General features: G+C 46.9%; 2 protein-coding genes across 2 annotated transcripts; both read right to left on the minus strand.

Annotated features, from left to right (window-relative positions):
* Positions 1–1,431: 1,431 nt before the first annotated feature.
* LOC133420394 (lecithin retinol acyltransferase-like) lies at positions 1,432–9,789 on the minus strand. Its single transcript, XM_061710083.1, has 5 exons — positions 9,575–9,789; positions 9,375–9,480; positions 8,264–8,338; positions 7,957–8,109; positions 1,432–1,896 (listed from the first exon to the last, which is right to left on the minus strand). The coding sequence occupies exons 1-5, from the start codon at positions 9,787–9,789 to the stop codon at positions 1,741–1,743; spliced, it is 705 nt and encodes a 234-aa protein (XP_061566067.1). The 3' UTR covers positions 1,432–1,740.
* Positions 9,790–12,890: 3,101 nt separating this feature from the next.
* LOC133420393 (lecithin retinol acyltransferase-like) lies at positions 12,891–18,198 on the minus strand. The gene is made up of 2 exons (XM_061710082.1): positions 17,632–18,198; positions 12,891–13,714 (listed from the first exon to the last, which is right to left on the minus strand). The coding sequence occupies exons 1-2, from the start codon at positions 18,184–18,186 to the stop codon at positions 13,562–13,564; spliced, it is 708 nt and encodes a 235-aa protein (XP_061566066.1). The 5' UTR covers positions 18,187–18,198; the 3' UTR covers positions 12,891–13,561.
* Between the last annotated feature and the right edge of the window lie 6,781 nt (positions 18,199–24,979).

The following is a 24,979-nucleotide window of genomic DNA, read 5'->3' on the forward strand; positions in this document are numbered from 1 at the left end:
ATGAAAAGTCTTGTATCAGCCTTAGAATGAAGACAACACATGCTGCATGTTTCTATATTAGTTATAACTGAGGAGAGTTTTTTTTTCATTATGCACTTCGAGAAAAAAGTTGAAATGGCGAGAGAAAGTCGAAATGTTGAGAAAAAAGTCGAATTGTTGAGAAAAAAGTCGAAATTTTGAGAAAAAAGTCGAAATGTCGAGGAAATTTCCAAAATTTCATGAAAAAAGTCGAAATGTTGAGAAAAAAGTTGAAATTTCAAGAAAAAAGTTGAAATGTCGAGATTAAAAAGGAAAGGAAAAAGGAAGAAAAAAGGGAATGTTGAAGTACAATGTCGAGAAAAAAGTCGAAATGTCGGAAAAAAAGTCGAAATGTTGAGAAAAAAGTCGAAATGTTGAGAAAAAAGTCGAAATTTTGAGAAAAAAGTCGAAATTTTGGGAAAAAAGTCAAAATGTTGAAAAAAAAGTTGAAATGTCGAGATTAAAAAGGAAAGGAAAATGGAAGAAAAAAGAGAAAAAAAGGAAATAAAGAAAAAAAAGAATTTTTTTTTTAAAAAAAGTTAATTTTTGAACATTTTTGAAAAGTTCCAGGAGCCACTAGGGCGGCCGCGGGTTGCGCGCTATCCTACCATACAGGTTGTGATCAACTCTTAGGACCCTAGTCTTTTTTTAAATGATCCATCATCATCTACCTCTTTTTTCTTCTTCTTCTTTGTGTTACTACTAGAATTGAAGGGGGCTCTTAATTTGAGTAACTCCAACAAAGCAAGATTTCTTATTAAAATAAAAGGAATTACACTTGTAAAGAGTAAAAGAAGGTCATGTGACCTTCTGTAGTTTAGGTAGATAAAGGTCTCGGCCACATTTGAGTAAAATATTAATCTATTTCTATAAATGTCAGAGGATCTTTTAAAAATATATACATTTTATTATCACGGACCCCTTGCAATTACACCACGGACCACTAGGGGTCCGCGGACCCCGGTTGAGAATCACTGTTTTCTAGAGATGACAGCAGATTACCAGAAAACTCAAACAGGACGTGACCTTAAAGGTGGAAACTTCAGTCTCATTTATTATGTTATTGTCCATGAAGATAATGATCAGACTAATATTGATTATTCACACTTACAGTATTGTTTCAAAAAGAAACGTACAGGACTGTCTCAGAAAATTAGAATGTTGTGATAAAGTTCTTTATTTTCTGTAATGCAATTAAAACAACAAAAATGTCATACATTCTGGATTCAATACAAATCAACTAAAATATTGCAAGCCTTTTATTATTTTAATATTGCTGATTATGGCTTACAGTTTAAGATTAAGATTCCCAGAAAATTCAAATTTTTTGAGATAGGATATTTGAGTTTTCTTAAGCTGTAAGCCATGATCAGCAATATTAAAATAATAAAAGGCTTGCAATATTTCAGTTGATTTGTAATGAATCCAGAATGTATGACATTTTTGCATTACAGAAAATCACAATATTCTATAAAGTATAAAGTATAAAGAAAAGTATAAAGAAAAATATAAAGTTATTACGACTGAAAGGAAAGAATTTATTCAACATCAAGCAGGAAAGAAACATCAAAGACTGAAAACGATGTGATCGGAGACGGAAACATGAAGCAGGAAATCAATAAGTGGCCCCGCCCCCGTGTTGAGAAGCCCCGCCCCTCGGGGTGATGTGGGCGGGGCTTCCTCTCAACCAAACATGACTGGTCCGAGCACGTGTCCTGGCGTTCACGAGGCCATCCAGATGAGGAAGGGCAGCAGCAGCGCCAGCGAGACGGACCAGGCGCTCGTCGCCCTCACGTAGACCAGCAGGCACGTCGCCAGGGCGCCCGTCGTCTTGGCAACGCGCCGACTCAGCAGCAGATTCCTCACCGTCTTGCAGAACTGAGGAGACCAGAGAAACGCCCGCGTGAAGGTCGACGGAGGAGTGAGGCATGCTGGGATACGGCTACTTCCTGGCAGTGTTGTGCTAGTTACTGAAAAATACTGTAGTAACTAGTTACCGTTATTAGTTACTTCATTAAAAAGTAACTCAGTTTGTAACTCGGTTACTTAGACCAAAAAGTAATGCGTTACTATGAAAAGTAACTTTTTAGTTAAAACACAAAAAACAAATATGTCTGGAGCCGCAAAAAATGAAAAGTCTTGTATAAGCCTTAGAATGAAGGAAACACATGCTGCATGTTTCTATATTAGATATAACTGGGGGAAGATTTCTTTTTTCATTATGCACTTCGAGAAAAAAGTCGAAATGTTGAGAAAAAAGTCGAAATTTTGAGAAAAAAGTCGAAAAGACGAGGAAATATTCAAAATGTTGTGAAAAAAGTCGAAATGTTGAGAAAAAGTCGAAATTTCAAGAAAAAAGTTGAACTACAATTTCGAGAAAAAAGTCGAAATTTTGAGAAAAAAGTTGAAAAGTTGAGAAAAAAGTCGAAATTTTGAGAAAAAAATCTAAAAGTCGGGGAAATATTCCAAATTTTGTGAAAAAAGTCAAAATGTTGAGATTAAAAAGGAAAGGAAAAAGGAAGAAAAACAGAGAAAAAAAGGAAAAAAGAAGAAAAAAAGAAAAAAAAGAAGAAAAAACTGGCAGTGTTGTGCTAGTTACTGAAAAATAGTAACTAGTTACCGTTATTAGTTACGTCATTAAAAAGTAACTCAGTTTGTAACTAAGTTACTTAGACCAAAAGGTAATGCGTTACAATGAAAAGTAACTCTTTAGTTACTTTAAATAAAAACATTATTTTAAATGCTCCCATTAATGCCCCTCTAGCCTTCATTTCAGCAGGTACTGTGTGGATTTGCATTGTGCATCGTGTTCTGCATTCTAAACAGTCTCCCCGCTTCTTCACTTCCTGTATCAATAACGTTGGTCGCTTAGCAACAATGCTGAGAACGGCCAATGAGCTTCAGCAGCAGCTCAAGAACGGGACCTTTGATGAATCGTTCATTACAGTCTCAGATATAACCGATGGTGTCGGTTTATAAGAATCTTTTTGCCCAGAAGAACATGAACCCTGAAGCACCACTAGATGGAGACTCTACACCAGCGGTCTGCAACTCAAAATGTTTTAGAGCCATATTAGACCAAAAAAACAAAAAACAGATAGGTCTGGAGCCGCAAAAAATGAAAAAGTCTGGTATCAGCCTTAGAATGAAGACAACACATGCTGCATGTTTCTATATTAGTTATATTAGCCTACTATCAAAATGACTAAGTTGGCTACAAATACATAAGAGTTCACATACCTGCATAAAAGCGCAGTTTGCTCAATATCGATCACATCACACGACTAAACACAATAATTGAGTAGCTGCCGCTGAATTTATGTCCTTGATTGGCTGATGGTGATGTTGCCTGTCATTTTAATGGCCCTTTCCTTCACTGTCTTAGCAGAGAGAGTCTGTATTGTCTCAGTTTTGTTTTTGAAGTCAGCAAATAAGTCTGCAAACGGTTTTCCACACTTTATTATCTCCCCGGCTGCAACAAAATTTGCAGCAGTAGTGGAGTTTGGAGACGCATTCCACTTCTTTGATCTATTTTTGCGCTTCTCTAATTTCTCCAGAATTAATGCAATCGCACTTTTTCTCTCACTCCCAACTGGGTTCTCGGCTGCAAATGTAGCACGCCTTCCCTGGAAATGTCTTTCCACATTACTTTTTGTTATTGGACAACTTCTCGCTACAGAGCAAACATTCAGGCAATGAATGAATCGGTCCAAAAAACGCTGAATCCTGTTTTCTCCTCAGTTATTCTTATCTTTTTTTTCCTTTGGGATCCATGGCCCATCACACATCCGCCGGTTTGTTTAAAACAGCCGGGCACCCCACCATGCTGGTAGAAACGTGTGGTCCAGGATCTGACGCAAATCTTCGTTAACAGAAATGTTGAAATTTTGTATTTATTCTACACATTTTTACAGCATTGGAAAATGTTAAGAATGTTTGTGTCATGTTTGTCCTCCAACAGAAACCATATTAAAACAAAAAATATAATATAATAATATATAATATATTTCCCTTCCATTTTCAAACATTTTTTTAAAAAGCTCCAGGAGCCACTAGGGCGGCGATAAAGAGCCGCATGCGGCTCTAGAGCCACGGGTTGCCGACCCCTGGTCTAGACTTTAGAAGAAATTGGAGGTGAGGTTGGGGGTTAGGGCTGAATGTGGTTGGAGGTGGTTGGGTTAGTTTGTTTCTAGATTGAAGGTTGAAGGTTGGAAGTGGAGGTGGCATCGACTAAGAATGGGCGATATTTTACCGTTCACGATAAACCGTCAAAAAAATTCCCCACGGTAAGAATTTGTATCTCACGGTAAAAATGATAAATTCCCTTTGACGTTTTTGTGTAAAGCTGATTTATAGTTCTGCGTTAAATCGACGCACAACGTACGTGAAGGAAGGAAGGAAGGAAGGAAGGAAGGAAGGAAGGAAGGAAGGAAGGAAGGAAGGAAGGAAGGAAGGAAGGAAGGAAGGAAATGAGCAAGAAAGAAAGAAAGAAAGAAAGAAAGAAAGAAAGAAAGAAAGAAAGAAATGAGCCAGAAAGAAAGAAAGAAAGAAAGAAAGAAAGAAAGAAAGAAAGAAAGAAAGAAAGAAAGAAAGAAAGAAAGAAAGAAAGAAAGAAATGAGCCAGAAAGAAAGAAAGAAAGAAAGGAAAAAAGAAAGAAAAAAAGAAAAAAGAAATGAGCCTGAAAGAAAGAAAAAAAGAAAAAAGAAATGAGCCTGAAAGAAAGAAAGAAAGAAAGAAAGAAAGAAAGAAAGAAAGAAAGAAAGAAAAGAAAAAATAAATGAGCCAGAAAGAAAGAAAGAAAGAAAGAAAGAAAGAAAGAAAGAAAGAAAGAAAGAAAGAAAGAAAGAAAGAAAGAAAGAAAGAAAGAAAGAGAATAAATTTGCGTTGATTACGTGTTTGTGTAACAAACATGTCGGATCTGGTTGGGTTAGTTTGTTTCTAGATTGAAGGTTGAAGGTTGGAAGTGGAGGTGGCGTCGACTAAGAATGGGTGATATTTTACCGTTCACGATAAACCGTCAAAACAATTCCCCATGGGAAGAATTTGTCATCTTGGGGTAAAAACTATAAATTCCCTTTGACGTTTTTGTGTAAAGCTGATTTATGGTTCTGCGTTAAATCAATGCACAACGTACGTGAAGGAAGGAAGGAAGAAAGAAAGAAAGAAAGAAAGAAAGAAAGAAAGAAAGAAAGAAAGAAAGAAAGAAAGAAAGAAAGAAAGAAAGAAAGAAAGAAAGAAAGAAAGAAAGAAAGAAAGAAAGAAATGAGCCAGAAAGAAAGAAAGAAAAAAAGAAATGAGCCAGAAAGAAAGAAAGAAATGAGCCAGAAAGAAAGAAAGAAAGAAAGAAAGAAAGAAAGAAAGAAAGAAAGAAAGAAAGAAAGAAAGAAAGAAAGAAAGAAAGAATAAATTCTCGTTGATACGTGTTTGTGTAACAAACATGTCAGATCTGAGAACGAGGAGCTTGAGTCATTCCAGTTTTGCAGTACAGGTATAACTCATTTAATTGGTTTTTATTAATTCAATTTAATTGGTGTAGTTTAGTAGCATTTAGTATTCTTTTAGAGCAGTGATTTGGGGGCTGAATGTGGTGATAGATTTATAGTTACAAAGGTGGAGTTGAATTGGTATTTTTTTTTATCGTAATTTTTATCGTTATCGGGATAAATGCCAGAATTTATCGTGATACATTTTTTAGTCCATACCGCCCATCCCTAGCGTCGACCTGGACCTGGACCTGGACCTGCAGGAGGACTGAGGTCTGTGGGGGGGTTTGCTTGTCCCCCCGTTACTGTATGTGAGCGTGAGTTTCCTTCTCCTCTCTCACAACCACCTCCAACCACCTCCCGACCCCCGACCTCCTCCTGCAGGAACAAAGGAGCTCTGTGATGTCACGCTGCCGCGGCGGCGAGGATTACTCACGAGTCCCAGAGGTGACCGGCACTAATCTGCAGCAGGGATTCTTGTGTAATTCAGCTTTTCCTGAAGCTCTGAGACCAGTTCTGCTCTGAGCCTGAACCGGATAAAAGGGACGAAGTACCAGACGGGACGGAGACGTTTGGTTCCACTAGGTTACTTCCTGTGGTGGTGACGACTTCCTGTCTGTATTCGTAAAGTTAAAGGCCTCGTATGAAACGATGTCACACAGGGTCAGACGGGGTCAGTTGGAAGAGATGCTTTCTTAGGGTGCTTTCACACCTATCCCGTTTGGAGCAGTTGTTCCGAGACAGGGAGCGTTTTCCCCTAGAGATTGGATCGTTTGGTACATGTGAACACAGCAATCGCGCCCGAATGCGGGACAAAACAAGCGAGCCGAGATCTCCTAGGAGAGGTTGGTGTTAGGTTCTCGGCTCGCTTCCATTCCAGACCTTGAGCGGTGCGTTTGCAGTGAGAACATAGTCGACACAGCAACCGACACAACTCCATTCATGTGTATGTGCTACCGCGGTGCAAGGAGAAGAGTCGGCGCTGAGCCTCCACCTTCTCTCCTATTGGACACAACTTTCTCTCTTCTCCCTTCTCTCCTATTGGACGTGCCGAGATGTCGTCACAGCGCGGCATGGTGAAATTAAAAATTTTTCAATTCGGGCACAGCACATCCAGGTGATCGCCGCGGCTTCGTGGCGCTCGAAACCCGGAGACTGTGCTGGGGGGGCTGATAAGAGGGAGGGCCGAGTAAGGCGTTGAGAAAGAGGGAGGTGTGGTTATCAGCAAATGTGTGTGTAAGTGGTGACTCCATGAACTTCGCTCAGAGCTGCTCCTCAGCCAATGTCCTTGATGTTATCAGACGGCTCGGTCAGTTCTGAAAACAGGTCCACAGATGTTCCTGGGAGAGGGGAGGGTTAGTGGGGGCAGAGTCACCTTGTTTACATTCCATCAGGGAGATTGTGACTACAGCAATCAGCCAAACCGCTCTGTCAAGGCCAGATTATAGAATCAACAATGTATTGAAAGAAAACAGACAGACTCAGTAATTTTCCGTCTGCCTTTAGTCTCTGGTTCATCAATGGCGACTCCAAACAGACGAATTTGTGATCAGTTCCCGCCAAGCCGAGCTTCCAACTTCTCCAAGGTCTTCTCCATCTTGGCAATGAGCTCAAAGACCGCCGCCAGCCTTGAATTCTGTTCAAGAATCGCATCCAGCTTGCGGCTTTTTTCCCCCAGCGTTAAAGTCTGAGTGTTGGTCGCGGAGCTGATCGTTTCAGCCACGTCCGGCAGCTCGGAGAGGGCCAAAGCAGCTGTCAACGACTTACGCGTTTGTCGGTAGACCAGGAATCCCCCCTCCAATTAGGAGAAATCCTGCTATCATAAATCCAATTATGTAGGCATCTTCAATGTCCTCGACAGACAGAATCGCCAAGCACAACGGTTTCCAATGTTTCCAGGAATCCATTGTGTATCCAGCAAAAAATGTCTTGTCGCAAGAGGGCTCCCTTACCCCCTGACTTCTCGTCGCAAAAATTTGGTCAATTGTGCTGAGAGACCAGTTAATCAATTCCATGATTGTGTTTCGGAGGAGTGAAAAGGAGAGACTCTGAAGACGAGACAGGACAAAAGCAGTAGCAGGGCAGATAGATAAGGGAGAGGAGCAGAAAAAGCGTCCGCCTTTGCCGAGAGCCGGAAGAGAAAAGCACCCTAATTTTATTTTTGACCCAGTCAGAGTGGAAAAAAGGAGGAGTGGTTGGAGGTGTGGTTGAGAGTGAGGTGGGGGTGTGGTTGGGAGGTGTGGTTGTAGGTGTGGTTGGAGGTGGGGGTGTGGTTGGAGGTGTGGTTGGAGGTGTGGTTGGAGGTGGGGGTGTGGTTGGAGGTGTGGTTGGATGTGTGGTTGGGGGTGTGGTTTGAGGTGTGGTTGGATGTGTGGTTGGAGGTGTGGTTGGATGTGTGGTTGGGGGTGTGGTTTGAGGTGTGGTTTGAGGTGTGGTTGGGGGTGGGGTTCCTACCTGGAAGGTCTGGAAGCTGGTGACGGTGCCGTAGCGGCAGTACATGACGTAGTGCTCACAGTTGTACCACAGCAGGCTGTAGGGGACGTCTCCCAGCAGCTTCTCCGCCCGCTGCGCCACCTCCTCTCCACCCAGCGCCTTCCGGCTGCACATCTGGGGAGGAGAACCGGTGAGCGGGACCTGCACTGGTTCCCAGCCAGACCGCCCAGACCCCCCCAGAACCCTCAGTCCCCCCCGGACTAAAACACGTCACAACCATTTCCGTCTCAGAGCTCCGACCTTATCGGTTCCTGCGGTTATTGATCACCTGGTCCATGGGGTTGATCAGTATCTCCGCTCCGTAAGCAAAGTCCTCCAGCGAGTCCACTCTCACACTGCCGCACTGGACACACGAGACAGTGACATCACACCAACATCCCATAATAACCACTTTACAGCAGCGTGGCGGCTATAGCAGAGGCTAGCTGTCGCTGTATTTACGTAGCACTAGCGCTGGATTCATTACAGAGACGAGTGTCTGGTTGAGCCGTTAACGTAACCGGTTCTGGGTCGGTGCCGAGGGATCGGTTGTTGGGGTGTCGGGTAACATTAGTTAGCATTGCAGGTTAGCGTGACAGGTTAGGATCACAGGTTTGCATCACAGGTTAGCATCGCAGATTAGCATCAACGTTTTGCATCGCAGGTTAGCATCACAGGTTAGCATCACGGGTTTGCATTGCAGGTTAGCATCACAGGTTAGCATCGCAGATTAGCATCAACGGTTTGCATCGGAGGTTAGCATCACAGGTTAGCATCACGGGTTTGCATTGCATGTTAGCATCGCAGGTTAGCATCACAGGCTAGCATCGCAGGTTAGCATTGCAGGTTAGGATCACAGGTTTGCATCGCAGATTAGCATCGCAGGTTAGTATCACAGGTTAGCATCGTAGATTAGCATTGCAGGTTAGCATCACAAGTTAGCATCACAGATTGGCATCGCAGGTTAGCATTGCAGGTTAGAATCACAGGTTAGCATCACAGGTTTGCATCGCAGTTTAGCATCACAGGTTAGCATCACGGGTTTGCATCGCAGGTTAGCATCGCAGGTTAGCATTACGGGTTTGCATCGCAAATTAGCATTGCAGGTTAGCATCGCAGGTTAGCATCACAGGTTAGCATCGCAGGTTAGCATTGCAGGTTAGGATCACAGGTTAGCATTGCAGGTTAGCATCGCAGGTTAGCATCACAGGTTAGCATTACGGGTTTGCATCGCAAATTAGCATTGCAGGTTAGCCTAAGCTAAGCTAAAGCAACGAGGACCAACAACAGCCCCCCCCACGTCCTGCCCTCCCCCAGATGTTAGCAGCTGGACCAGCTGGACCAGCTGGACCAGGTGGTCCAGCTGGTCCACCTGGTCCACCCGGTCCAGGGTCCGGTACCTTGGCCAGGACTCCCAGGATCAGTCTGGTGTTGGTCACCATCTGCCGGATCCGGAGCCGGTCCTCCGAGACCACCGGCATGATGTCGGGGATGAAGTGCGCCACTCTGCATGATGGGAAAAGGACAGCGTGACATCATCAGCTGTGGACCAATGGGATGGCAGCGCCGCCAGCCCCCCAGGTCTCCTCCCTGGACTCACCTGCCCCCCCCCAGGTAGATCCCGAAGTGTGTGAACAGAGTCCGGGGGACTTCCAGCAGGTCCCCCCTCCTGAAGACCAGGTCATGTCTGCTCTCCGCCCCCCCGGCCCCCTGCCCCTCCTTCTTCTTCTCCTCCTCCTTTTTCTTCTCCTCCTTCGGGGCTGGAGGAGCGGCGGCGGAGATGAAGAGCAGAGCGAGGAGCTCCAGAGGAAACATGGTGGGAGTCTCGGGGCGAGGCGTCTCCCCGCCGGGCTTTTATTGATCCGGGGGAGGGCGGGGGCATGGGAGGGGCCGGAGGGGGGGATTAGTTCCTGCAGCAGGAACAGGACGGAGGTTTCAAACAGCCAGCAAGTCCCACATTCACCGACCGGTTCCTCCACCTTTTCATCTACGTCAGCTTTTCTCCACGTTTGTCGTCTGAGAGCCACAAAGTTGAGAGAAAGATGCAGAAAAAAACCCAAAGCTGCAACTTTCTCTGAACTTCAGCGCCCCCTGGTGGTGGATCTGGACCCTGGTGGTGGATCTGGACCCGCTGATCTGGATCTGGACCCCCTGCTCTGGACCCAGATGAACCCGTATTCCTCATCCTCTTTAGATCGATTAAATAATTAAACAATGAACATGAGTTTTATCTTCTAATGTCTCAGGAAGTTGATAATGTTGACATGAAGAAATGTAATATCGATCAAAAAGTATTTGTCTTTTTCTTTCTTTTTTTTTACCTTGTCTGCACACGTATTAATGCTTGATACCATGCCGGTATAAACCTAAGGCATATATATGTGCATTATTACTATATTTAGTATATATACTGATATATACGCATACATACGCATACACATACATACCGGTATATATACACGTACATCCACTGCCAATCCAGGAAGCAGGAACACACGGAGTCACACGTCAAGCACTGGAAATCTGCAACAAATAACACAAAACCGACACGGAGCTGACCAAAACACAAGCAGCGATCGACCCAAATCTCGAGATCCGAACACGGTATGAGCTAAACTACCACTAACTAACCCCAAAAACTACAGAGCAAGCATGCAGATGAAAAAGCCAGTGTATCTGTCTATGTGTGTGTATGTGTCTGTGTGGCTATGTGTGTGTGTGTGTGTGTATGTGTGTGTATTTGTGTGTGTGTGTGTGTGTATGTGTCTGTGTGGCTATGTGTGTGTGTGTGTGTGTGTGTATTTGTGTGTGTGTGTGTGTGTGTGTGTGTGTGTGTGTGTGTGTGTGTGTGTGTGTGTGTGTGTATATACGTGCGTGTGTATGTATATGTTTGTGTGGCTGTGTATGTGTGTGTGTGGCTATGTGTGTGTATGTGTGTGTGTATATTTATATGATTAAGTGGCTGTATGTGTGTGTGTGTGTGTGTGTGTGTGTGTGTGTGTGTGTGTGTGTGTGTGTGTGTGTGTGTGTGTGTGTGTATGTGTGTATGCATATGTGTAGCTATGTGTGTATGTGTACATATATGAATATATAAATATATATATATATATATATATATATATATATATATATATATATATATATATATATATATATATATATATATATATATATATATATGTGTGTGAGTGAGTGAGTGAGTGAGTGAGTGAGTGAGTGAGTGAGTGAGTGAGTGAGTGAGTGTGTGTGTGATCCAAACAGGCTCCACCTGAAGTGTATCTATAGTGGGGGAGGGGGGGGAACAACCCCGCCACCCGCGAGACCAGAGGCCAACAAGGAAGAACCCGGAACTCAGGCCACCAGCAACCCCACAGAGGGGAGAAGAGGGCGGGAGGAAACCCACCACCCGCGGGCGGGGCCCCCACGACACGGGAAGGAGCAGCCAGGGATCCCGCGGCGGCGGACCAGGAGCCAGGCGAACCCCGACCACCCGGCCCGGGCCGGACATGTGGCCAGGAGGCCCTCACCCTCCAGGCCAACGACCCCCACCCGGCGAGGGGCCAGCCTGCCCGGAGAGACAGAGCCGCCCCAGCTGCTGACGCGGGCAGGTGCACCCGCCCCCACAAAAGTGGCCCTCCAAGACCAGAGGGGCACCCCGCCGCGGAGGCAGCGGGGGGGACCGGAGACGGGCCCGGAGAGAGGGAACCCCCCAACACCCCCCGACAACGGAGGGCCCCAGACCCAGGCATCCCATTCATTCATCCATTCATCTATCCGATATCTATAATAATAATAATAATAATATACTAAACACAATAATGATGATAACAATAATAATGATAATAATAATATTAATAACCATCTTTGTATAGTAATAATATCAATAAATTATTACATTTTGTTGTCCTGCCAATGGAGCCCCAAATTCTCCATGGCAGGACCCTTTCATACCGCATTCTCCCCGACAAGGACGCACATTCACGCACCGTTTCCCCCTCCCCAGGGGGGTCCAGCACCGCCAGGTAGCACCCCAGGCCCGGGCATCGCGACCCACCTATCCCAGGCCGGCAAGGGAACGCGGATGATGTGGGCCCCATTCCCGACCCTGGTGTTCAGTGCATGTAATTAATGCAGGGGGAGGACAGGGTATCAATTTGACACCGACCCCCCGTCACGAACTAAGTGTCCTTGTTAAATGTATTTATTAAATGTTGAATGTGCAGTGTCTACAGTGTTGTTAAAACCGTGAGGCGGGGACTGCCAGGCCACGCGGGACAATGCCCCCCACGCTCCAGACCCCCCACCCCTTCGCCTATGTGCGTATGAGTCGTGTAAGGGGGGGTAAGGAGGGGGAGGGGAGGCCAAAGCCAGGAGGCAGGACCAGCAGAGCCAGTCCTGGAAGGACGCCCACGCTCCCCCACCGGCCATCCAGTTGACGGGGGCCGGCCCTCCGAGCCCGGCCAGGGCCCCACCGTACCTCCCGGCGCAAAAAGTATTTGTCAATAATTTACAATAATCTATTTTGTCTTTGTAATGGTGATAAAAACAAACATAAATATTTTATTTAATTAATTTGTGAAGATAAGAAATAAGAAACTGCTCTGGAAATGAGACGGCCCGCAGACTCACCGGGAAACGCAGTTCCCAGGAATGACCGCTAGAGGGAGACAGAGACCCACACACACACACGCACACGCGCACACACACACACACACACACACACACACACACACACACACACACACACACACACACACACACACACACACGCACAGAAACAGACGCACACACACAGAAACAGACGCACACACAGACACACACAGATACACACACTTATGACTTGATCTTTTAACTTATAACTTGATCATCATGTGACTTCAGACAGGTTTAAAGGTTTTAAAGGATCAAATAATAAAATAATAACAACAACATTTCTGGTTCACTTTAATTTATTTATATAAAACAGCTGAGTGAGTTACAGAACAGTAAAAAATAGTTTCTGGTCGGGTTATCTACAGGTATTTACACAGCGCCCGCCGGGTCGCCAGGTCGCCGGGTCGCGAGGACGTCCCTCCCATCTGTCTAGAGTCCAGCGTCTTCGCAGAGACGTCCGCTGACCAGAGGAAGTCACGGTATAAGTTTAATTTCAGCGTCGTTCTTCAGGGGCGGAGCCTAAAGTTTGATTTAAACACGCACTCATCTCATATGTTGAGAGTTTTATTCTCTCTGTTTTTATCATTCAGGGCGACGAACCAAAACCTTCTCTTCCTCTCTTCGTTGACTCCCTTTAAGGCCCCGCCCCCCCTGCAGCCTGCAGCCTTCTGATTGGCCCTCTGCTGGACGCCCCTCCCCCTTTAGGTGATGACATCATCGTTCAGGTTTCAGGTTTCACCTCGTTCACGCAGAATCTCTGTTTGACTACCGGTTGCCATGGTAACGGGCAAGTTCATTGCTCTTCCTCTGCTCTTCCTCTGCTTGCAGACGTCTGTGGAGAGAAGCTGAAGGTGGATGCCCCGGCGGGCGGAGGCCCCGGCGGGCGGAGGCCCCGGCGGGCGGAGGCCCCGGCGGGCGGAGGCCCCGGCGGCTCCTAGCTGGCCATCCAAAGCGTGAAGGGGACGAGGACGGCGGGCAGGGCCGTCGCCGGGGAAACGCCCACACACAGCACGGACAGCAGGCCCAGCGTCGCCGCGGCAACGAGGCTCCGCTGGTCCCGGATCAGCGACTTCAGCCACTCGCAGAACTGCGGACAGGAAGGAGGGACAAGGTTAGACCGAGGTCATCGCCGCGGCGACGAGCCGTACCAGCAGCCAGGTCCGGCGCTTCACTGGACGCGTTTGATCCCACAGCTCCTCCACCGTATAAAGAACCTGTAAAAACCGGACCCGGCTTAGCTGAGCAGTGATGTTTGGACCTGAAGCTAGCTGCTCTGCTAGCAACGCTATGAGGCTTAAGGTTAGGCTTATTTTATGCTAACTAACTAACCAACCAACTAATTTACCAACCAACTAACTAACTAACTAACTAGGGGTGTAACAATATATCGTGCCACGAAATTTCGCGATACAAAAATGTCACGAAACGTGTCGTGGAGGTGACAAACTGTATCGTGATATTGGATTATTAATATTAATCTATTGTGTTGACTAGTAACGACCGCGCCTCGACCTACGGACCAAAATCTTACTCCACACAGAAGAAACTAGTCCCGTTTTGGTCCCGATCACGGGACTCTTGGGGGGTTTTGAGCTCTGAACTTTTACTTATGTAAGGCTGGTGTAGAGTTAAGCCTTACCTTATTAAATTAAACCTTTTTCGGGTCGTGAGTAGGATAAACACAGGGACAACTTCTGCTGAGTTCCAGTGTACTTTAATGTCCCTCAACAGTGTAGGATTTTAGAACATCAACACAGCACCTAGTGCCGTACTGTGGCGTATCACTCCGCCCAATCTAAAACAGACTAATCACTACAGATAAACTGACTAGTGTCATTATAGTCCCTGATTTACATCAGAATATAAAGAATATATTTATAAAATAATGAACCCTGAATTACCAAAATAACATTCTTAACAAAAATAAATCTCCTCTTACACTTATAAGGTGAGCATGAATCAATCTTTTTATGATGTAAAATTGTATGTATTTATTTACTTTTATTTATTTATTTAATTTTAGTTAAAGTCAAATCATACATGAGAGAAACTATTCAGTTTGTGGCCAAATATTTTTATTGTATGAAACTGAAGATGCATAATGCAAACCTGACATTTACTTTTAGTTCAGTTTGTGGAAAATGGTTGGCCTGGCATTCTCTTTAAAACCTAAAGCATTACACACTGTAACAATAGGGCAAATTTACAGCATTGTTTTGTATTTTGTGTCTTTCAAATAAAAGACCATTTTTTCCAGTCATATGTTCCTCATTCAAGGTTGTTAAAAAAATACTGCTATAATATCATACCGTATCGTGAGATTAGTGTATCGTTACACCCCTACAACTAACTAACCAACTAACCAACCAACCAACTAACTAACTAACCAACTAACTAACCAACTAACTTACCAACCAACCAACCAACCAACCAACCAACTAACTAACTAACTAAAGTGTTTTTAAATACAAACAGGATTTCAGAAGGGGGCACAAACTTTTGCACCAGACTGTTTCTGTCTCTTAAACACAGAGCTGGAGGAGAACTCTTCATAATCATCATCATCTTCAACACCATCACTATCATCATCTTCATCACCATCATCTTCCTCTTCTTCATCATCATCATCATTGTGCTGGCCCCCCCTTTTCTCCTCTTTTTTCTCTTTTGTTCATGGTGCAGCATCCTCTGCCGGTGGCGAAGAGCATCTCTGAATGCACAACACCGGATCCTGCAGCGTGGGAGTGGGAGTGAGGGGCAGGGTAACGGCCCGGTCAGGCGGGGGAGAGGTTTGTCCGTCAAGACTCCTCTCCCTGGCCCTGCCCCTTCTCAACCTTTCCCCGACCCTGCACCCCAACCTGGGACTTGCTGATTGGGCTGGGGCTTCGGGAGCTGCATGCTGGCCTGCGGTCCCCACATCCCGTTGCTGCTTCCACCTGCCTGCGCCCCCCCCCCCCCCCGGTCATCCTGCTGCTACTTCCACCTGCCTGCGGTCCCCACCCCCGGTCAACCCGCTGCTGCTTTCACCTGCCTGCTGTGCTGTTGACGTCCCCGAGCCTCCAGTCTGGCCCTCGGCAGGAGTTCCCCCCTTATGATCCAGGTCCTGGTCCAGGTTTCTTCCCTCCTAAAGGGGAGTTTTTCTTGCCACTGTTTGGCTTAAGGTTTTTCTCCCACTAGGGGAGTTTTTACCTGCCATTGCTTATGTAATAATTGCTCGGGGTTTATGTTTATGTTTATGTTCATGTTCTGGGTCTCTGGAAAGCGTCTAGAGACAACTTTTGTTCTATTAGACGCTATACAAATAAAATTGAATTGAATTGAAAATTGAACCATCTTCATCATCACAATCATCATCTTCATCAGTTCTGAATGCGGCTCTTGTTCTCGGGACTTTTTTCCGACTCAGTTTTTTTTCTTTACTTTCCAGTTGAATGGGAGCCTGGAAGACTCGTGCACGCACGCGCACCTGAACATCTGTTTCCACTCCAGCAGCAGACCGCGGTCCCGCCGCCGCGGCCCCGCCACCGCGGTCCCGCCGCGGGCCCCACGCGTGGGTCTGGGCCCCCTGCGCGCGCAGCCGCTCACTAAAGCAACAACAGTAGTACTATTATCAGTAGGCGTTCCTTTAAGTATTTCTGAGCCTGTCAACCACAACAGAACAGTATAATAAAATCCTGTAATGACGGCCTTTAGTTTTGGTTCCACCCCAAGAATTTGAGTGGCCTCATCTGCCCCCCCTAGGAAAACTTTTTCAGGGTTCCTACACATTTTTCAAGGTCAAATTCAAGCATTTTTCAAGCACTTTGAAGGGTAATTTTCAAAATCTTCAAGCACCTTATCCCGGGGGTAAAATCTACAGGAATATATATATTCATAATTATTTTTTCTGCTTTTCACAATTCACAATTATGTACATTATATCATGCTGTAAACATCTAGTTATGTTTCATCTAACTGATTTTATTTCTCCTTGTAATAACTAAACTATACAGTCTGATCCCAATTTTGTAAGAGTTGTAATTTCAAGCACTTTCAAGCACTTAAAACTAAAATTCAAGCACTTTCAAGCACTTGTGGCCCTGAAAACACAACATTGAAATAAATTAAAGCACTTTCAAGGAGGTGCCCCTGGTACCATCTTGCCCCCTAGGAAACAGTTTTGGAGGCCCCTGGTACCATGTGGCCCCCGCTAGGAAACAGACACCCCTGGTACCATCGGGCCCCCAGGAAACAGTTTTGGAGACGCCCCTGGACTCGGACCCCGGGCCCCCCAAGGAAACAGTTCTGGAGACGCCCCTGGACTCGGACCCCAGGCCCCCCAAGGAAACAGTTTTGGAGGCGCCCCTGGACTCGGACCCCGGGCCCCCCTAGGAAACAGTTCTGGAGACGCCCCTGGACTCGGGTCCCGGGCCCCCCGAGGAAACAGTTCTGGAGGCGCCCCTGGTACCATGTGGCCCCCCCTAGAAAACAGACGCCCCTGGACTCGGACCCTGGGCCCCCCCTAGGAAACAGACGCCCCTGGACTCGGACCCCGGGCCCCCCTAGGAAACAGACGCCCCTGGACTCGGACCCCGGGCCCCCCTAGGAAACAGTTCTGGAGACGCCCCTGGACTCGGACCCCGGGCCCCCCCTAGGAAACAGTTTTGGAGGCCCCTGGTACCATGTGGCCCCCCCTAGGAAACAGACGTCCCTGGACTCGGACCGCAGGCCCCCCTATGAAAACAGACGCCCCTGGACTCGGACCCTGGCCCCCCCTAAGAAACAGTTTTGGAGATGCCCCTGATACCATGTGGCCCCCCCTAGGAAACAGACGCCCCTGCTCGGACCCCGGGCCCCCCTAGGAAACAGTTTTGGAGACGCCCCTGGACTTGGACCCCGGGCCCCCCTAGGAAACAGACGTCCCTGGACTCGGACTCCCCTAGGAAACAGTTTTGGAGACCCCTGGTACCATGTGGCCCCCGCTAGGAAACAGACGCCCCTGGACTCGGACCCCCGCCCCCTCACCTGGTCCGTCTGCAGGCTCTGCGCGTTCCCGTAGCGGCAGTGCGTGACGAAGTGCTCGCAGTTGTTCCACAGCAGGCTGTAGTGCGCGCACCCGCCGAGCATGCGCTCCGCGCGCCGCGCCACCTCCTCGTTGGGCAGCGCCGTGCGCGCCCCCGCGCCCCGGTTCTGCAAGACCGCGGCTCCGTACGCGAAGTCCTCCACGGAGTCCACGCGCACGCTGGCGCGCTTGCACAGCACGCCCAGCAGCAGGCGCGTGTTCGTGACGGGGCCGTCTGCGGCCGCGGGAGCGCGCAGCGCCGGCAGCGCGTCCGGGATCAGGTGCGCGACCCGCCCGCCCCCCAGGTAGATGCCGAAGTGCGTAAAGAGAGTCCGGGGGACCTCCAGCAGGTCCCCGCGCTGCAGCGGCTGCAGGGGGGGCTCGTCCCCGTGGGGGGGATCCCCCAGGGGGGGGTCCCCGGGTGGGGGGTCCCCGGGCCCGCGCCCCCGGTCCCGGGCCCGCGGCCGCAGCAGCGACGGCCGCAGGTTGGCCAGCAGGAACAGCAGCGTCTCCAGCATGACAGCACGGAGGACTGAGAGGGACTGGGGCGCGCTCCCGACGCGAGGGGGTTTATCCGGCACGGGGGCGAGCGTGAGGGGGGGCGGGACGTCCGACAAGGAGGTTCCCCCGAACCAGAACCAGGACCAGGACCGGTGTTGTGCCAAAAAGTTATTGCCTGCCAGAATCTGATTTCTTCTGAATTCTGGCCGCTGGAGCGCGCACAGCAGCCCGTTGAACGATAGCACTAAAACGTCAGATTTTCAGATTATGAAGCTCAAGAATGAGACCAAGTCATATTTATGTAGAAACAACTTTTCATTAACTGTATTTGGCCTTCAATCAATTTTTGGCAGGTGAAAAGACCCATTTTCAGGGGAGAAATCAGATTCTGGCAGGAAATCACTTTTTGGCACAACACCGGAACCAGGACCAGGACCAGAACATCAAACACCAACATAAAAAAGTCAGAGGAACCAACGCTGACGATTTACATTATTGTTATTGTTATTAATATTGTTGTTATTATTATTATCATTATTTTTTATTTTTTTCTTGTCATTATTATTATTATTATTATTATTATTATTATTATTATTATTATTATTATTATTATTATTATTATCATCATTATTTTTTTCTTGTCATTTTTATTATTATTATTATTATTATTGGCATTTTTTATTATTATTATAATTATTTTGTTATTATTTCCCTATTTTATTGTTTTAATTGGGGGTTCTGAGGACGTGACATCAAACAACAACAAGGAGGTTCCCCCGAACCAGAACCAGAACCAGAACCAGAACCAGGACCAGAACCAGAACTCGCCAGTCCATCAAACACCAACATAAAAAGTCCACGGAACCAACGTGGGCAATTTTCATTATTGTTATTGTTATTATTGTTGTCGTTATTATTATTATCATTATTTATTTATTTTTTCTTGTTATTTTTGTTATTGTTATCACTGTTATTATTGGTATTATTATTATTTCTGTTATTATTGTTACCTTCTTTATTCCTTTCCTTCTTTTCTCCCCTCGTACATTCTTTCCTTCTTTTCTCCTTTCCTTTTCTCCCATCCTCCATTCCTTATTTCCTCCCTTCCTTCCTTCTTTTTTCCCTTCCTTCTTTCTTTCCTCCATTCCTTCCTTCATCCCTTCTTTCCTTCCTTCCTTCTTTCCTCCCTTCCTTCCTTCTTTTCTCCCTTCCTTTTCTCCCATCTTCCCTTCCTTTAATTTATTTTATTTTTTTCTTGTCATTTTTTATTATTATTATAATTATTTTGTTATTATTTCCCTATTTTATTGTTTTAATTGGGGGTTCTGAGGGGCGTGACGTCAAACAGCAACAAGGAAGTTCCGACTGAGACCAGGGAGGTTCCCCCGAACCAGAACCAGAACCAGAACCAGGACCAGACCAAACCAGAACCAGAACCAGAACCAGAACCAGAACCAGAACTAGACCAGAACCAGAACCAGAACCAGAACCAGAACAAAACCAGAACCAGGACCAGAACCAAACTTGAACCAGAACCAGAACCAGACCAAACCAGAACCAGAACCAGGACCAGAACCAGAACCAGAACCAGAACCAGAACCAGACCTGAACCAGAACCAGAACCAGACCTGAACCAGAACCAGAACCAGAACCAGAACCAGAACCAGAACCAGAACCAGAACCAGAACCAGACCTGAACCAGAACCAGAACCAGAAGCAGACCAAACCAGAACCAGAACCAGAACCAGACCTGAACCAGAACCAGAACCAGAACCAGAACCAGAACCAGACCTGAACCAGAACCAGAACCAGAACCAGAACCAGAACCAGAACCAGAACCAGAACCAGAACCAGAACCAGACCTGAACCAGAACCAGAACCAGAACCAGAACCAGACCTGAACCAGAACCAGAACCAGAACCAGACCAAACCTGAACCAGAACCAGAACAAAACCAGAACCAGGACCAGAACCAAACTTGAACCAGAACCAGAAGCAGACCAAACCTGAACCAGAACCAGAACCAAACCAGAACCAGAACCAGAACCAGAACCAGACCTGAACCAGAACCAGAACCAAACCAGAACCAGAACCAGAACCAGAACCAGACCTGAACCAGAACCAGAACCAGAACCAGACCTGAACCAGAACCAGAACCAGAACCAGAACCAGACCTGAACCAGAACCAGAACCAGAACCAGACCTGAACCAGAACCAGAACCAGAACCAGAACCAGAACCAGAACCAGAACCAGAACCAGAACCAGACCTGAACCAGAACCAGAACCAGAACCAGAACCAGACCAGAACCAGAACCAGAACCAAACCTGAACCAGAACCAGAACCAGACCTGAACCAGAACCAGAACCAGAACCAGAACCAGAACCAGAACCAGAACCAGAACCAGACCTGAACCAGAACCAGAACCAGAACCAGAACCAGACCTGAACCAGAACCAGAACCAAACCAGAACCAGAACCAGAACCAGAACCAGAACCAGACCTGAACCAGAACCAGAACCAGACCAGAACCAGAACCAGAACCAGACCAGAACCAGAACCAAACCTGAACCAGAACCAGAACCAGAACCAGAACCAGAACCAGACCTGAACCAGAACCAGAACCAGAACCAGACCTGAACCAGAACCAGAACCAGAACCAGACCTGAACCAGAACCAGAACCAGAACCAGACCTGAACCAGAACCAGAACCAGAACCAGAACCAGAACCAGACCTGAACCAGAACCAGAACCAGAACCAGACCTGAACCAGAACCAGAACCAGAACCAGACCTGAACCAGAACCAGAACCAGAACCAGAACCAAACCAGAACCAGAACCAGACCAGAACCAGAACCAAACCAGAACCAGAACCAGAAACAGAACCAGAACCAGAACCAGAACCAGACCAGAACCAGAACCAGAACCAGAACCAAACCAGAACCAGAACCAGACCAGAACCAGAACCAGAACCAGACCAGAACCAGAACCAGAACCAGAACCAGAACCAGAACCAAACCTGAACCAGAACCAGAACCAAACCAGAACCAGAACCAGAACCAGAACCAGACCTGAACCAGAACCAGAACCAAACCAGAACCAGAACCAGAACCAGACCTGAACCAGAACCAGAACCAGAACCAGAACCAGAACCAGAACCAGAACCAGACCTGAACCAGAACCAGAACCAGAACCAGAACCAGACCTGAACCAGAACCAGAACCAGAACCAAACCTGAACCAGAACCAGAACCAGACCTGAACCAGAACCAGACCAGAACCAGAACCAGAACCAGACCTGAACCAGAACCAGAACCAGACTAGAACCAGAACCAGAACCAGAACCAGACCTGAACCAGACCTGAACCAGAACCAGAACCAAACCTGAACCAGAACCAGAACCAGAACCAAACCAGAACCAGAACCAGAACCAGAACCAAACCTGAACCAGAACCAGAACCAGACCTGAACCAGAACCAGAACCAGAACCAAACCAGAACCAGAACCAGAACCAGAACCAGAACCAGAACCAAACCAGAACCAGAACCAGAACCAGACCAGAACCAGAACCAAACCAGAACCAGAACCAGAACCAGACCTGAACCAGAACCAGAACCAAACCTGAACCAGAACCAGAACCAGAACCAGAACCAGACCTGAACCAGAACCAGAACCAGAACCAGAACCAGAACCAGAACCAGAACCAGAACCAGACCTGAACCAGAACCAGAACCAAACCTGAACCAGAACCAGAACCAGAACCAAACCTGAACCAGAACCAGAACCAGAACCAGAACCAGAACCAGAACCAGACCTGAACCAGAACCAGAACCAGAACCAGACCTGAACCAGAACCAGAACCAGAACCAGAACCAGAACCAGAACCAGAACCAGAACCAGAACCAGACCTGAACCAGAACCAGAACCAAACCAGAACCAGACCTGAACCAGAACCAGAACCAAACCTGAACCAGAACCAGAACCAGAACCAGACCTGAACCAGAACCAGAACCAGAACCAAACCTGAACCAGAACCAGAACCAGAACCAGAACCAGAACCAGAACCAGACCTGAACCAGAACCAGAACCAAACCTGAACCAGAACCAGAACCAGAACCAAACCTGAACCAGAACCAGAACCAGAACCAGAACCAGAACCAGAACCAGAACCAGACCTGAACCAGAACCAGAACCAGAACCAAACCTGAACCAAACCAGAACCAGAACCAGAACCAGAACCAAACCAGAACCAGAACCAGAACCAGAACCAGACCTGAACCAGAACCAGAACCAAACCAGAACCAGAACCAGAACCAGAACCAGAACCAGAACCAGAACCAAACCTGAACCAGAACCAGAACCAGAACCAGAACCAGAACCAGAACCAGAACCAGAACCAGAAACAGAACCAGAACCAGACCTGAACCAGACCTGAACCAGAACCAAACCAGAACCAGAACCAGACCTGAACCAGACCTGAACCAGAACCAGACCTGAACCAGAACCAGAACCAGACCTGAACCAGAACCAGAACCAGAACCAGACCTGAACCAGAACCAGAACCAGAACCAGAAACAGAACCAGAACCAGAACCAGACCTGAACCAGACCTGAACCAGAACCAGACCTGAACCAGAACCAGAACCAGACCTGAACCAGAACCAGAACCAGAACCAGACCTGAACCAGAACCAGAACCAGAACCAGACCTGAACCAGAACCAGAACCAGAAACAGAACCAGAACCAGACCTGAACCAGAACCAGAACCAGAACCAGAACCAAACCAGAACCAGACCTGAACCAGAACCAGAACCAGAACCAGAACCAGAACCAGACCTGAACCAGAACCAGAACCAGACCTGAACCAGAACCAGAACCAGACCTGAACCAGAACCAGAACCAGAACCAGAACCAGAACCAGAACCAGAACCAGAACCAGACCTGAACCAGAACCAGAACCAGAACCAAACCTGAACCAGAACCAGAACCAAACCTGAACCAGAACCAGAACCAGAACCAGAACCAGAACCAGAACCAGAACCAAACCAGAACCAGAACCAAACCTGAACCAGAACCAGAACCAGAACCAGAACCAGAACCAGAACCAAACCAGAACCAGAACCAGAACCTGAACCAGAACCAGAACCAGAACCAGACCTGAACCAGAACCTGAACCAGAACCAGAACCAGAACCAGAACCAAACCAGAACCAGAACCAGAACCTGAACCAGAACCAGAACCAGAACCAGACCTGAACCAGAACCTGAACCAGAACCAGAACCAGAACCAGAACCAAACCAGAACCAGAACCAGAACCTGAACCAGAACCAGAACCAGAACCAGACCTGAACCAGAACCTGAACCAGAACCTGAACCAGAACCAGAACCAAACCTGAACCAGAACCAGACCAAACCAGAACCAGAACCAGACCTGAACCAGAACCAGAACCAAACCAGAACCAGAACCAGACCAGAACCAGAACCAGAACCAGACCAGAACCAGAACCAGAACCAGAACCAAACCAGAACCAGAACCAGAACCAAACCTGAACCAGAACCAGAACCAAACCAGAACCAGAACCAGAACCAGAACCAGACCTGAACCAGAACCAGAACCAGAACCAGACCTGAACCAGAACCAGAACCAGAACCAGACCTGAACCAGAACCAGAACCAGAACCAGAACCAGACCTGAACCAGAACCAGAACCAGAACCAGACCTGAACCAGAACCAGAACCAGAACCAAACCTGAACCAGAACCAGAACCAGACCTGAACCAGAACCAGACCAGAACCAGAACCAGACCAGAACCAGAACCAGAACCAGACCTGAACCAGAACCAGAACCAGAACCAGACCTGAACCAGAACCAGAACCAAACCTGAACCAGAACCAGAACCAGAACCAGAACCAGAACCAGAACCAAACCTGAACCAGAACCAGACCAAACCTGAACCAGAACCAGAACCAGAACCAAACCTGAACCAGAACCAGAACCAGAACCAGAACCAGAACCAGAACCAGACCTGAACCAGAACCAGAACCAGAACCAGACCTGAACCAGAACCAGACCTGAACCAGAACCAGAACCAGAACCAGAACCAGAACCAGAACCAGAACCAGAACCAGAACCAAACCTGAACCAGAACCAGAACCAGAACCAGACCTGAACCAGAACCAGAACCAGAACCAGACCTGAACCAGAACCAGACCTGAACCAGAACCAGAACCAGAACCAGAACCAGAACCAGAACCAGAACCAAACCTGAACCAGAACCAGACCAGAACCAGAACCAAACCTGAACCAGAACCAAACCAGAACCAGAACCAGAACCAAACCTGAACCAGAACCAGACCGAACCAGAACTCGCCAGTCCATCAAACACCAACATAAAAAGTCAACGGAACCAACGTGGGCAATTTTCATTATTGTTATTATTGTTATTATTGTTTTTTTTTTTTTTTAATTGTTTCTTTATCATTATTGTTATTGTTATTATTGTTGTCGTTATTATTTTTTTTCTTGTTATTTTGTATTATTATTATAATTATTTTGTTATTATTTTTGTATTATTATTATCATCATTGTTGTTATTGTTATTATTATTTTTATTTCTGTTCTTATTATTATTGTTATCACTGTTATTATTATGGGCATGCCAAGTAATGGCATGACCATATTGCAATCGTCCAGAATGGCCCAAAGGGCAATGTTGCTAGCATTTTGCTAACAAGCTAAAGTCGCAATAGTCCCACGTCACACCAGCGGGTGTAGAGCATGACCCCGCTCTGATGTGGAAAAAAAAAATCCCCAA

The sequence above is a fragment of the Cololabis saira genome, chromosome 20, assembly GCF_033807715.1.
Source record: "Cololabis saira isolate AMF1-May2022 chromosome 20, fColSai1.1, whole genome shotgun sequence".
In the NCBI taxonomy this organism is placed as follows: Eukaryota; Metazoa; Chordata; class Actinopteri; order Beloniformes; family Belonidae; genus Cololabis; species Cololabis saira.

What these genes read in the sequence shown, in the direction of transcription:
- LOC133420394 (XM_061710083.1), bottom strand. Translation starts at nt 9,789, where the DNA reads ATGTTTCCTCTGGAGCTCCTCGCTCTGCTCTTCATCTCCGCCGCCGCT. An exon ending in ATCTACCTGGGGGGGGGCAG is followed by an intron (nt 9,481 to 9,574) that starts GTGAGTCCAGGG and finishes CCCATCATGCAG; the next exon opens with AGTGGCGCACTTCATCCCCG. An exon ending in CCAGCTTCCAGACCTTCCAG is followed by an intron (nt 1,897 to 7,956) that starts GTAGGAACCCCA and finishes TGGTCTCCTCAG; the next exon opens with TTCTGCAAGACGGTGAGGAA.
- LOC133420393 (XM_061710082.1), bottom strand. Translation starts at nt 18,186, where the DNA reads ATGCTGGAGACGCTGCTGTTCCTGCTGGCCAACCTGCGGCCGTCGCTG. An exon ending in AGAGCCTGCAGACGGACCAG is followed by an intron (nt 13,715 to 17,631) that starts GTGAGGGGGCGG and finishes TCCTGTCCGCAG; the next exon opens with TTCTGCGAGTGGCTGAAGTC.